This window comes from Anabrus simplex, chromosome 1, assembly GCF_040414725.1.
Source record: "Anabrus simplex isolate iqAnaSimp1 chromosome 1, ASM4041472v1, whole genome shotgun sequence".
Lineage (NCBI taxonomy): Eukaryota > Metazoa > Arthropoda > Insecta > Orthoptera > Tettigoniidae > Anabrus > Anabrus simplex.
Genome location: NC_090265.1, coordinates 535,044,388 through 535,058,559, shown reverse-complemented (window position 1 = coordinate 535,058,559; position 14,172 = coordinate 535,044,388). Strand labels below are relative to the sequence as shown.

The 14,172-nt window shown below is 42.7% G+C and overlaps 1 protein-coding gene across 1 annotated transcript in view; it reads left to right on the top strand.

Annotated features, from left to right (window-relative positions):
- The window catches only part of LOC136857089 (phosphatidylserine lipase ABHD16A), a 238,201-nt gene that overhangs the window by 64,778 nt on the left and 159,251 nt on the right, over positions 1-14,172 (top strand). Inside the window, exon 7 of the mRNA XM_067135477.2 lies at positions 4,250-4,385. Coding sequence (XP_066991578.2) covers positions 4,250-4,385 — 136 coding nt within the window. The remainder of the gene's footprint in view (positions 1-4,249; positions 4,386-14,172) is intronic.

Sequence of the window (14,172 nt, the reverse complement as noted above, 5' to 3'; positions counted from 1 at the left end):
CCGAGTAGACAAATTCAAATACCTGGGTGAGATCATCATGAAAAATGGACTGGACAAAGAAGCACTTCAGGAGCGAGTACGCAAACTGGAAATAGCCTACCAAACATCCCGCACAATCTACAACAAAAAATGCCTTTCCCAAAACACCAAGATACGTCACTATGAAACAGTTCTGAAGCCAGTAGTTCTATATGCAGCCGAAACCCTGTCTCTAAATGCCAACAAAGGACTCCTTGAAGAACTGGAGAAAAGAGAACGCAAAATTGTGAGAGGAATCTTGGGATCAAAGTACAGAAATGGAGTCCATCAAAAGAGATCCAACAAGGAAGTCTACAGCAAAATAGAGAAAATTACAGACACGATCAGAAAAAGACGGGCACGATTTTACGGTCATCTGAAAAGAATGGACGGAAGAAAGTTAACTAAAGAAATCTTTCACTTTTTTGATTCAAACCCCAAAACCACAATTCCCTGGTTTAGAAATACCAAAGAAGACCTGCAAATGCTACATATCTCAGCTGAAGACGCCCTTAACAGAGATCTCTTCCGCAAGAAAATATTGACGAACGGGCTAAACCGAGACGAGCAGCCGAAGAGACAGTTCAGCGTAAGCAGGCCCACTCGCAAAGAATGAGGGAAATTTGGGCTCTAAAGAAGGCCAAGTTCAGTGTCAAATGCAACAAGACTTAACGTGGTCCTTGATGGCCCCAGCGAATTATATATATAATAAGAGTTTTGTCTGTACATTGCTCAGAAATTTTAAAAAATGGTATTTCTGTATCGCTCGTGTCCATAGTAACAAGTAAATGCACTTTTTAATTTTCCGTAATTCCTGTCTGTCTGTATGTATGTATGTATGTATGTATGTATGTATGTATGTATGTATGTATGTATGTATGTATATGCATCGCGAGAAAACGGCCAAAGAGAATTTAATAAAAATCAGCGTGTAAAGTCCAGGAAAAGGCCGCTACAATCTAGGCCATAAATAATCTTATTCACGCTGAGAGAAATGGTAGTTTAGGGGAAGGCCTAAAATGTAATTCTCAAATATTTGTTATTAGAGGTCCTATTTGAATGAAAATCGGTATAAAAAGTTGGGGAATAAGTTTCTACAATCTAGGCTATAATTAATTTTATTAATGCTGAGTGACATGGTAGTTTAGAGGAAGGCCTAAAATTTAAGTTTCAAATATTTGTGTTATTAGTGATCTTATCGTCAAATACTACATAACTAAAGTTACATAGCATTAAATTTCCGATCATTTATGTCTTATACACTTTTACCGTCCCGGCTATGATAACAGAGATATTCATGTGTTTTGATTTTTGTTGCTAAGTCCATACCAGTGCCGAGTCACAAGAAAATGGGTAAACAGAATTCAATGAAATCGGTATATAATACAAGAAAGAACAACTTTCAGAAGTTTGATACAAAATTTCAATGGCTTCCAGGAGAAGGAAAAGAGGAAAGGTGATAATAACATCTGGACACAAGAGAGGAGGAAACAGCTAAGTGAAAGGATGAAGAACTATTGGAAGTCAAGAAAAGAAGGATTAAGATGAATGCACAGGGTTATTTTCCGTTATCCTTTCACCAAAATCAAAGAAATAAGAAGAAAATTGGTATGTAAAGTCGGGGAATAAGGAACTACAGTCTACGCTATAAATAATTTTGTAAGACGTCCTAATATTAGAGAGTTGAAAGAAAACTAAATGTGAAGGCCTACAATACAGAAAGCTCATAACATTGATCAACAATAACATTACATTGACCATTGTTTGTTGTGATGTGCTTTGTGTCTCTGTTGCCACTCATCTCCAATAGACATGATTACTGCTGTATACAATGTATATTTTTTCGTAATTTGCTTTACATCGCACCAACACATATAAATCTTATGGTGATGATGGGATAGGAAAGGGCTAGGAGTGGGAAGGAAGGGGCCCTGGCCTTAATTACGGTACAGCCCCAGCATTTGCCTGCTGTGAAAATGGGAGACCACGGAAAACCATCTTCAGGCCTGTCGACAGTGGGGTTCGAACCCACTACCTCCCAGATGCAAGCTCACAGCTGCATGCCTCTAATCGCACGGCCAACTCAACCAGTCGACTGAGTATAACAGCCTGTATGAATATTGGCGGGAAGTACCTGGGGAGTTAGTTAACATTCTTCTTTAGCATCCCATACCTTTTTTCATAAAATTTGTAATACTACTGGTATGTAACAAACTGGTTCATCATAGCATGCAAACTATACAGTCCGTACTCTAAGGCACTGATTGGAATGAGCAGTGTGCATATTTAACGGTATAATGGAAGAGGAGTGTTCACGGCTGTGTGCGGCCTGATCATTCCAGCATTGGAACTTTGGGCTGTTAGATCGGCACCGTAGTACTGTTTGTTAAAAGTGAGAAAATGTGTGGTTTTTCATTTGATCAAGTATTTTATATAACATTGCTTTTAATCGCTACATTCCTACTGACGTTTTTGTAACGGCCTAAGTTGACATCAGTTAGGAAAACTATAAGGACAGCCTTTCTGAGAATCCCGTAGCGAAGCACGGGTACATCAGCTTACTTGCTTACTTGCTTACTAATACATATTTAGGGTTGTCAGTACTATACTGATAATTAAAATCGTATTTAATAGCAATGATATTTCTGGCTAGATTCCTGATATTCATAAGTTAGAACCCACTAGAAAACCCGATAGCCACTGTCGTTGATTTTCACCCGCTAACTTAACATTAAAAGCCTCCAGATCTAGCGGGAGAACCGCTGAATTGGCAACACTGGGCCCACGCACAACTACACGTTTCCCATCACAGCAACCCCATTCAAATTTGTATATATTCGTAATAGTTCATACATTTACTTCCTTTCAGTTGCCAGGCATTTATTTCCTAGCTAGTGGCGAACTAATACCAATATCGAAAACTAGGTGAGCCAGGAATGTGTTGCCAACCTTAACACAAATAAAACCCGCGCCCCAATTTCTTACCTAAAAATGTACCACACACAGTTACAGAAAAAAGTATCTGTTATTAATGCCTAAGTTACAATTGCAAAGAGTTTCACTTCAAGTTAACTAGGAGTGAGGTTTATGCGTCACTGCCAGCCTAACTTATTACAGTTCACTTGACCGCGGCAAATCAAACCCACTCATGCTTCGGCTGAGTTCACTGTATGCAGCATTTACAAAAATATATTTTACTATTTGAAGAGTACTGTCATTCTTCGTACTGGCAAACGAGAATCCAAACTTGCAAACTTCTCGAAACATCCTGCGGTCGTAATGTTGTCCCTGTCTCTACATAATATAAGTTTTAAGGTAGTTAGACAAGCCACTTCGTAACTGACTTCAGAATTCTGTGACCCTTCTTGAAGCTTCCAATTCGCACATACGTTACTCACTGTACCAAAATAAAACAAGTCTCTACTCAATGTTTCTCGAAGCTTCCATTTAACAAACATTGTCAGAATAGAATATGTCTGACATCGCTGAATGCAGGGAAACTTGTTGAATGAACTCTGCCATCCCGGTCACACAATCGAACTTCATTTTGCGTAAAATTGATCCTATATATCCTCTATCTGTTGGAAAAAACAAGACAGAACTGTCGTTTATGAACTCGCTAGACACTTCACTCTGCGTGTCATACCTTGTACGTAACTGCTGACCAATTACATGACTGGCGCCCCAGGTCAAACTATGCGACCGCCCGTATTTCTCGCAGACTATCTCCTACTAATACAAATATGTATTTTGCCACAGACAATGTAAATTATAAGCTGTTGCATACTGTTTCAATATCATACAAATTATTTTGTGAATAATACCTTACATTAACAGTTTAAAGCAGGCCTGGCAAACAGCTGGAAACTGCTTATGATGATGATTAGCAATTTTATAAGTAGTTCATCTCTTTTTTTTTATAGAAGTGTTTCTTTTCAAATGTCAATATATGTGATTATTTACTAATTGTACTGTGACGCAGCCTATTGCATTATGTAATGCTTTATAGCTGCAAATACATTTTTGATTTTGGACAAGACTAAATTCTTTCATTTTTTTATTCAAACAGTTTTCTTTATCTTGGTAATCATCATTATTTGTTGTTATTACACTGATATCTGTCATGATTCTTCTCCCCCTATTTCTTACTTATCTTCCTCCCATATGCTGAGTTATAAGTCTTAATGCTCATCATTTTTCAGTCTTCTGCAGTATTTTCTTCATGTAATAGGCATGACAATGGTAGTATCCTGGTGCTGTGCTCGGAAGGAAATGCAGGCTTTTACGAAATTGGAACAATGGCGACACCAATAGAGTTGGGTTTTTCTGTTCTTGGTTGGAATCATCCTGGATTTGGAGGCAGTACGGTATGTTTGAACTTATATTTTATAACTTGTGTTTTTTCCTGAGAAAGAAATTTGACCAGAAATATTTTTGGAGTGGTTAGAAAAGTTAGTTTTGTTATAAAATGCATTAAGTGTATTGTATTTATTCACCTTACGTACTATATTATAATTTTTCGAGCCTGACAGTGTTGTGAAGAATGGAGATTAATTTATACTGAATAAATATATGTATACCTCGTGCTTTCTTTTCCCACAGAAATCAAATACAGAATGAGTTGTACATCATACGAGAGGAAATTTAACCACCCAGAATGATGTTTTTAGTAGAATAGAGTATTCCCATCCCCTGACCATGTGGTTAGGGGCGTGCAGCTATGAGCTTGCATTCAGAAGATAGTGGGTTTAAACTCCACTGTCGGCAGCCCTGAAAATGGTTTTCCGTGGTTTCCCATTTTCAAACCAGGCAAATGTTGGGGCTGTACTTTAATTAAGGTCAAAGCCGCTTCCTTCCCACTCGTAGCCCTTTCCTATTCCATCGCCACCATAAGGCCTATCTGTCTCGGTGCAACGTAAAGCAACTTGTAAAACAAAAACAAAATCTCATTCACTAGTTCTGGGTCACCTGAAACTGGAAAGAGAATATTCATTTATTGCAGTCCAAATTGGTTTATTTATTTATTTATTACCAGGTGAGTTGGCGCCGTGCGGTTAGGAGCGCGCAGCTGTGAGCTTGCATCCGGGAGATAGTGGGTTCGAACCCCACTGTCAGCAGCCCTCAAGATGGTTTTCCGTGGTTTCTCATTTTCACACCAGGCAAATGCTGGGGCTGTACCTTAATTAAGGCCATGCCCGCTTCCTTCACACTCCTAGCCCTTTCCCTATCCCATCATCGCCATAAGACCTATCTGTATCGGTGCAACGTAAAGCAACTAGCAAAAACAAAAATATGTATTTATTTATTACAGTTATAAATTTTTACACCCATTGTCCGAATGATCCTTTTTTGTCCTAGATGTTAAACAGTGTTATATATTCTAGGACAACTTGTAACATACCCTTCATTAGTTTAAGTAGTGCTCACATTATTTTGTCTTATTTTATTTTGCTGTATATTTTTCTGCATACGATACATTTCAACGTGATTCCATATTGACAGTTTACAATGGAATAGAAAAGTGGTAATATAATTGTCAAGTTAGTAACATGTAATGTATTTGCAATTTAACAATTGTAAACAAATGTAGGTATTTGTATTGACTAGGTGGACAGTTATTTTAACATACCGTTTTGCCAATATTATTACATCTTCTCCTGGTGTAACTCTTTGTTCTTTAGAGATTTTTTCCAGAATGCCACAGACTTCCTTGAAGATCTTTCTCACAGCCTGTTTTTTTTTTTTTAAGTCTCTCAGTCCCAATTCTTTATATCCTCAGTCTCTGTCAATCAGGTGATACAGACTTTCTTGTTTTGTCAGAAGTTGAATAGGCGATTGATCAATCTGTTGGGAGACAATCTTGTTACATGGCCATAGAAAGCTACCTTCCTTTTCCTGGCACAGTCAGAAATCCTCTCTTTCTGGGAGAAGAACTCCGAATTGTGACCTCTCTGGTACTGCTCATCTTCCTGTACTGGGCTTAGGATCTTTCTGAGAATTCTTCTGAGTTTCAGTTTTTCAGTCAAGTCTTTTCTGTTTAGTGACACGCTCCATGGTATACAAGGTTTCTTTGTTTAAGCTTCAGATTGCATGATGGATATCGGTTCTTGTAGGTGTTGTGAGTCAGGCGATATGCCAGTTCCAGCTTGGTAACTCCTGCAGAGAGAGCTGCTTTCTCTGACAAGTTGGTTTGTCTAGTTGCTGAGGTACTTAAATTTCTACACTTGATTTTACCCTGTTCCAGTGACCCCTCTGTTTTAGCCTTGATACTGATGGAGTACTGATTTATCAGTCAGGGTCTGTAGAATGAGTTTGCGGGTTTTGTTATCTAATCCTAGTTCCTCCAAAATTTTACGAAGTGTTTGGTTGTCCACGGAGTCGTAGGTCTTCCTAAATCCAAGAAGGGAGTGGCTTCTAGTCTTGGAGTAGGCTAGCACTTTTTTGAGGTTGATGATTTCTTCCTTGAAGCCTCCCTGGTATTTCCACAGTTGATTGTCCAGTTGATTTCCTGTCCTTCTTAGTAAGACCTTAGACAGGATCTTGTACATGACTGGAAGGTGAGAGGTTCGTCGGTAGTTGTGCATGACCCGGGTATTATCTTTAATTGATTAACTTAGTCTCCTTGCTGCAAAATGTTAGTTAATGAATAGGTTCATGTGTTCTACCAAACATACATTCTATAGGTATATAAAAGTAGAGATATGAATGGGATTAACATAATGACAGGTCCAGTGTGGGAACAGGGAGCAATAAAATGAGGTGACAAGGACAAAAACAAGATGGGTGCTTTTATACTGACCTTTAACAAGCAGCCACCACTGCCTGAACGAATTGAAGTTTCAGTGTATACACTGATGGTTTGACCTTTTATTCCAGCAACTATGCGCTGTTACAACTGCCAACATTTTGGTCACACATCACCGTGCTTCCAAGGCTCAGCAACTTGTTGGACATATGGAAAATGGGCGTGTACCATTGTAGAATGCACAACACCACCCGTGTGTAAACTGCACAGGTGAGAATGCCCCTTAATCCAAGGATTCTCCCACATTCAAGGAGGAAAAGAAGATCCAGACAAGGACAATCTCCACTTCTTCATACACTGATGTCTTCAAATAGATAGACTTTCTGCTCATCAGTTCCAGTTCTTCTACATACATTTTTTGTCAGTCCCCAAAGAGATCGATTGTACTTCCCAGCTTCATCAGTAGGGGGCTGTTAATAAATTACATAATACCCTGGTCATTAACAACTACCGAGGAACTCCTCTCCTCCCAGTAACATACAAGATCATGTATAAGGCCTTACTAAAGAGGATTTTCTGGAAAGGTGGCAGAGTAGCAGCTGATGAGAAGCTAATTCTAGGAATAAAACAACTGGATCTGGTAAGCTCATTCAAATATGTTTAACTCTACAGACATCAGGAACGTCCTACAGAATTCACATCAGAGAAAGAGCAATTTCTGCAATAAATACTATGTATGATTTGGAGAATATTACGAAGCTATCCTTGCATATGGCTATGACTGTTTTACATTAAAATAATGCCAGTTATCTTGATGTCAATCTGGGGGCTTGTATTCTTGTTGATCACGAGATCTAGCCAGCTTAGGGTTACCCATGCTGGATTGGCCTCAGTGTAAAGCCAGACTAACAAGGTGTCCACCGAGTTGCCTGAGATGTGTCTGTACTTTTTTTTTTTGTCTATTTCTCACTTTTCATCCTCACCTTCTTAAATTTAATTTCTTTTGCTGTCTTGCCAGCGTCTCTGCCTCAGGTAGAATAAGTTTATATGAAGGTTTCACTCTCCCCCAATCACAAGTTCCAGATCGTGGCGAGGTGACGCATGGCTACTTGAGAATAGTCGTTAGCGATCCCCTACAGATACTGGGCGCCCTCTGGATTATAAAGCTTTACCTTTGGCATGCGGAACTCTGCTGAGGGTTGACCTTTATTTCCCTAGCTACTTATGAAATCAAAATAGAAATTATGACTTTTCTTGTTTTGATTCTTCTAAGGCTGCTGGCCTTCAAACGGTGTTTCTTAAATGTACCACAAAGAAACACAAACATTTCAACCATGCCAATGATTTGTTCACTAGAGAAACGTCCGAGGATAATCTGCCTCGATTCTTGGTTGCCTCCAGGGTTGATGGACTGAGCTACCTTCCAGAAAATCTGTTCCTGATCAGTACTGCTGTTGGGGATATTGTTAGTGGAGGGGTTGATGAGATGTGGAAGCGTGCGCATACACATGCACACACACACACAAGTGTGCATGTGCAACGAGTTGATTACTATTACTGTTCATGACCATTGCTGTTGCTGTTCATGACAATATTATCATTAGGAAGTCTGTGCTGTACGAGTTATTTACGGTTTCACTACTGTACCATTACGGAGTCATAGCGAGTGCATTACTTGGTAAGCGTGCTCACTTCCTCCAGCACTCTGTAATAAATAATCACCCTGATATTGTATAGGCTTTTGGGCTTGTGCCGTGTCAAGAAAATAAGGTGAAATTCTTAACGTTTCGCAGAAAACTGTGCTCTGCGTCCTCAGAAGAATTCTCGACTGTCCATGAGAAAGGCTTCTTAAACAATGACACTTTTGAATTTGGAACGTTATAATAGAAGTAGAAGTGGAAATGGTACGTTTATTCCCCACCAGATGGACCCCAGGACGTGGCACAACGCTAGCGTTCGAAGCGGAAGCTGACCGAACCATCACAATCAAACTAAGCAGTTCACATAACGTGTTTGTGTAACATATGACAGGTGTAAGACATAGACATAAGCCTGGAATGAAACATCTGGCGACAAGGAACGTACGAATTTGGAAAACACCGAGACGAAATAACAATAGTGAAGGGGTAGGGAAGGGATCTACCTACGTAAATTCTTTATGGCTGGCAACCAGGTATTACTTAATGGATAGCCGGTGTCCCTGTTGAAATTGTTAGGATTTCTACGTATTTCCACAGCTTCCCGTATAATTCTCGACCTGTAGTGTCTAGTGTGGGTAAGAGCTCGAGCATCTTCGAACATGATGTCATGACCCGACGATAGAATGTGCTCAGCTATTGCCGATTTGTCAGGTTGGTTGAGACGAATATGTTCATGTTCTTTGATACGGGTACCAATGGACCGGCATGTTTGGCTGATGTATACCTTACCGCACGTACAGGGAATTTTGTATACGCCAGGATGTAAAAGAGGGGACAATTTGTCCTTGGTTTTACTCAGACTGTGAGCAATTTTAGTGGCGGTGCCAAACACGGTTTTTATATTGTGTTTGCGGAGGACCTTGGCAATTCGATCTGTGGTGTTGTGAATGTAAGGCAAGTAGGCAGTTCCCTTCACTTCTTCCTTTTGTGAGATTTGCTTGGTCGTTTCTCTGGGATGTAGGGCTCTTTGAATCTGCAAATCGCTGCAACCATTACCCTTAAACACGACTTTGAGTGTGTCCATCTCCATCTGGATATGTGATGGCTTACAAATTCTGACACATCCCACTCTGAAGAGTCTAGTGTCAGACCTAAGATGAAACGCTGGTTAATAGAGCAAACGCCTGAAAAGCCATACATCTAATTTTTTATCTGATTCTTGGCGAGTGTCGTGAGGATGCCTTGTTCTTTTGCTGGATGGTGGTGAGAATCTGCATGGAGACAGCGATTTGTGTGGGTAGGCATACGATAGACGGTATGTCCTAAGGAGCCGTCCGGTTTCTTTCTTACTAGAACATCCAAGAAAGGAAGGCATTCGTCCAACTCCATCTCCACAGTGAATTTTATTGACGTATGTTGCTGATTTAGATGGTCTAGAAATAGATGAAGTTTCTCAGGACCTTCTGTCCAGATCACACCGTATTATAGGCTTGATGGGCGCCCCCTCTAGGGACACCATGACCTTGAAGTTGGTGTGGGGGCTTGTGTGCTTGTTGATCCCGAGGCTGTGCCAGCTCAGGGTTACCCATGCTGGATAGGCCTCGGTGTAGGGCCAGACTAACAAGGTGTCCCCCGAGTTGCTTGAGAGGTGTCTGTGCTCTTTATTCTTCATCACTATTTCTACCCTTCTATTCTCACCATCTTTAATTTCATTCCTCTTCCTGTCTGGCCACCCTCTCTGCCTCGGGTAGATTAGGTTAGACATTACAGAAAAAAAATAAAAAAAAATTAAAAAAAAATAAAAAAATAATTAGGTTAGTACGGAGGTTTTATCCTCCCCCAATCACAAGTTTCGGGTCGTGGCGAGGTGATGCATGGCTACTGGGAGAGTAGTTCCAAGCGACCCCCTCCAGATACCGGGCGCCCTCTGGAGTATATAGCCTTGCCTCCAGTAAATCTCCTTGGCTCTGCCGGAGGTCGAACTCATATTTCCGTGAGTACTCGTGGGACAAAAGACGGAACCTCTTTCTCTTCCTTCTTTTACAAAGGGTGGCACCCTTCAAAAAACAGCGTCAAATATTGCTAAGAAACGTAAGCGGTATACTCCAGTTCCTGTAGACTACATGAGTGATGAACGTCTTCCTCGATTCCTGGTTGCTTCCAGGGTCGATGGTAAAAGTTTCCTTGACGAATGTCCTTTTATGATAAGCAATTCCATCGAAGAAATTGTTGCTGGTGAAGTCGACGAGATGCGCAAGCTCCGAGATGGATCCGTACTTATCAAGACATCTACGGCTGAACAGTCCAGACGGCTACTTAAAGCCAAGTTATTCGGTAAGGTAGAGGTGAAAATCGAGAAGCACCAAACCCTTAACTCTTGCAAGGGAGTTATATTCCACAGGGATTTGGTTAAGTCTTCCGACGATACGATGATCCGGTACCTAGCACGTCGGGGTGTAACCGACGTGAAGAGGTTGAAGAGGCGTGTGGGTGATAAGCTACTCGATACGGGTGCTTTGATCCTTACCATCGACGCTGAGACCATACCTGAACGAATAAAGGTAGCAATGTATCGCCTGACTGTTCGTCCGTACATTCCGGCACCAATGAGATGTTATAACTGTCAAACGTTTGGCCACACCTCATTGCGATGTACAGGTTCGACGACCTGCAAAATGTGTGGGAAGTGCGAGCATGCTGGGGTTGAATGCACACCACCACCTGTGTGCGTCAACTGCCCGGGTACGCATGCTCCAATCTCCAAGGAGTGCCCCACATTGAAGCGGGAGAAGAAGATCCAGGAGATAAAAACGCTGGATAAGCTACACGCTGGATAAGCTATCTTATCCAGACGCCCGGAGGAAGTTAAAATCCATGGCTGCTCCGGAGTTCTCCATCTCATTCGCGGAAAAGGTCGCAAACGTACAGATCACTCCACAGAGTTTTGTACAGAACACCGGTACTGAAAGTGCATTGAAAAGTCAAAGCCAGCAACAAAATTCAGTAAGTAAAGAAACTGGAGTTTCACCACGTGAAAAACCGAAAAGAGCGTTACTGTCGACGTTGCTTGGGAAGGGCTCTTCCCAGGAACGTTCGGCTGGGAAGTCCTCCCCCAACAGGGCGGGGGGAAAGACTTCCCCAAATAGGGCTGGAAAGTCCAGCCCTCCTTCCAATGCCCAGATCATAAAGGAGGAGAAGGTGAAGCCACAGAGCTCCCTTTAAAAATTGGAGAAGAAGCCTTCTCCAACTCAGTCGGGGTCCACAGGATCACCGAAGAAATCCAGCAAGCCATCTGCCGGCTCTCCTCCCAAACAGAGAGAAACGGTGGGCAAGAGCGAGAGGCCCCGATGCCCTCTTGTTCGATCACTTTCTGGAGAACCTAGTTCTCCCAGAAAGAAGGCCCACTGTTCCAGACCAATGAGATCACCGTCCGCGGAGGGTCCAGTCACTGCGCCTCCTTCTTCTGAGGAGACAATGGAGACTGAACCACTCATTGTCGTGGATGGTGACGACAATACCGACAATGGCGGAAAATGGCAGGTAGTTGACAAAAAGAAGGGCAAGCAATTGTCCTAATTTCGCAACACTACCAATCCACACAATGACACTATTGCAGTGGAACTGCAGTAGTTACCACTGTCGCCTAGCTGAGTTACGTCAACTGATATCCGTCTATGCGGCCTCCATAGTCTGTCTACAGGAATCTCGTTTGAGACCTGGACACGACACGACTATGAGAGGATATCGTCTTTATTCCAAAGACAGAGTAGCTGTGGATGGCGCGGCAACTGGGGGCGTTTGTACCCTAGTTCGCTCCGACATCTTCAGCGAAGAAGTACCGCTCCGTACTCAGCTAGATGCAGTTGCAGTTCGCACTCCGTTGCCAGTAATGACAACGGTTTGCAACGTGTACTTTCCACCGGATTATAACCTTGATATGCATGCACTACAAGATTTGATCGCTCAGTTGCCTCCTTCTTTCCTCATGCTGGGGGATGTGAACGCCCGTAACACACTATGGGGTTCTCCGTCTTCCTGTTCTAGGGGGAGGAAGCTCGAGCGAATGATCAACCTATTTGATCTTTGTGTGCTCAATACAGGGGAACCGACACATTTCAGTAGCGCGCATGGCACATTCTCACACCTGGATGTCACTTTGTGTAGCCGTGCGCTAGTTCCCCTGCTACGGTGGCAAGTTCACGACGACCTCTGTGATAGTGACCACTTCCCGATAATTCTGTCTCTCTTGAATCAAAGACAGTCCGAAGTACCCAAGCGCTGGTTACTTCGGCGGGCAAATTGGCCAGAATGTACAAAACGCGCAGTGATGGCTGATGATATGCTGGAGTCTGTTGACGACCACGTCTCTTCCATTACTACTCGAATTTTGGCTGCTGCAGAGGAAACAATTCCTTCCTCGTCCGGTATTCGTCGCCGGAAGCAGGTCCCATGGTGGACGGACGAAATTGCAGCAGCCATACGTGATCGCCGACGGGCTTTTAAACATTATCGTCGGAATCCTACGATGGCCAATCATATCGCATTTAAGCGTCTGCGCGCGAAGGCCCGTTTTTTGATTCGAGAAAGTAAGAAAGCTACGTGGGAAAAGTATGTGTCATCCATCACGGCACATACTCCGTCATCACAAGTGTGGACAAAACTCCGCCGAATTGTCGGAGTACAGAATGTGCCCTCAGTACCCGGAATCTCCATTAATGGAGATATAGTTACGATTCCTTCAGTCATTGCAGACCACATCGTGTCACATTTCGCAGATACGTCCAGCTCTAGGAGATACGACCCTGCATTTCTTCCAATTAAGCGCGAAGCAGAGGCCCACCATCTCTCTTTTGCCTCTAGTGCTTCGCATCCCTACAACGTGGCCTTCACGGAGTGGGAGTTGCGAAGTGCACTTGCGCTGTGCAGAGATACGGCTCCTGGACCGGACAAAATCCATAATCAAATGCTTAAGCATTTGAGTGACAGATGTCTCAAGGATATCCTCACCCTATTCAACAGAATATGGAGTGAGGGAGTGTTTCCATCTCAATGGCGTGAGGGAATTGTAATACCAATTCCCAAGCCAGGTAAAGATCCAAAACTTCTGGATAGTTATAGGCCAATATGCCTTACAAATGGCCTCTGTAAGCTATTTGAAAGGATGGTTAACCGGCGTCTTGTGTGGGCCATGGAAAGGGAGGGCCTCTTGTCTAACTACCAGTGTGGTTTTCGCTCTCATCGGTCTGCCACTGATCATCTGGTCAGACTGGAGAGCGCCATTCAGGAGGCCTTTCTCCGGAAGGAACACCTAGTCGCCGTGTTTTTTGACCTGGAAAAAGCTTACGATACTACCTTGTGATATGGGATTCTCTCCACTCTACACCAGTGGGGGTTTCGGGGAAATTTGCCAACGTTTATTGAGAACTTCATGTCCCTCCGTCTCTTTCGAGTCCGAGTAGGGAATGCATTTTCTCAATATTACGTTCAGGAAAATGGAGTACCTCAGGGATCGGTACTGAGTGTCACGCTGTTCGCAATCGCCATCAACGGCATAGTTGCCGCTGCTGGGCCCGCAGTCGTTCCATCGCTGTTTGTAGACGACTTAGGTCTACATTACAGCTCCGGAAGGGTGGCGTTTGCTGAGAGACAGCTACAGCAAGCTATTAACCGAGTCGACAGATGGGCCCTGCAACATGGTTTTCGATTTTCAGCAGCGAAAACCTCAGTTGTACACTTCTGTCGACGTCGGCCTGTGCATCCCGAGCCAGA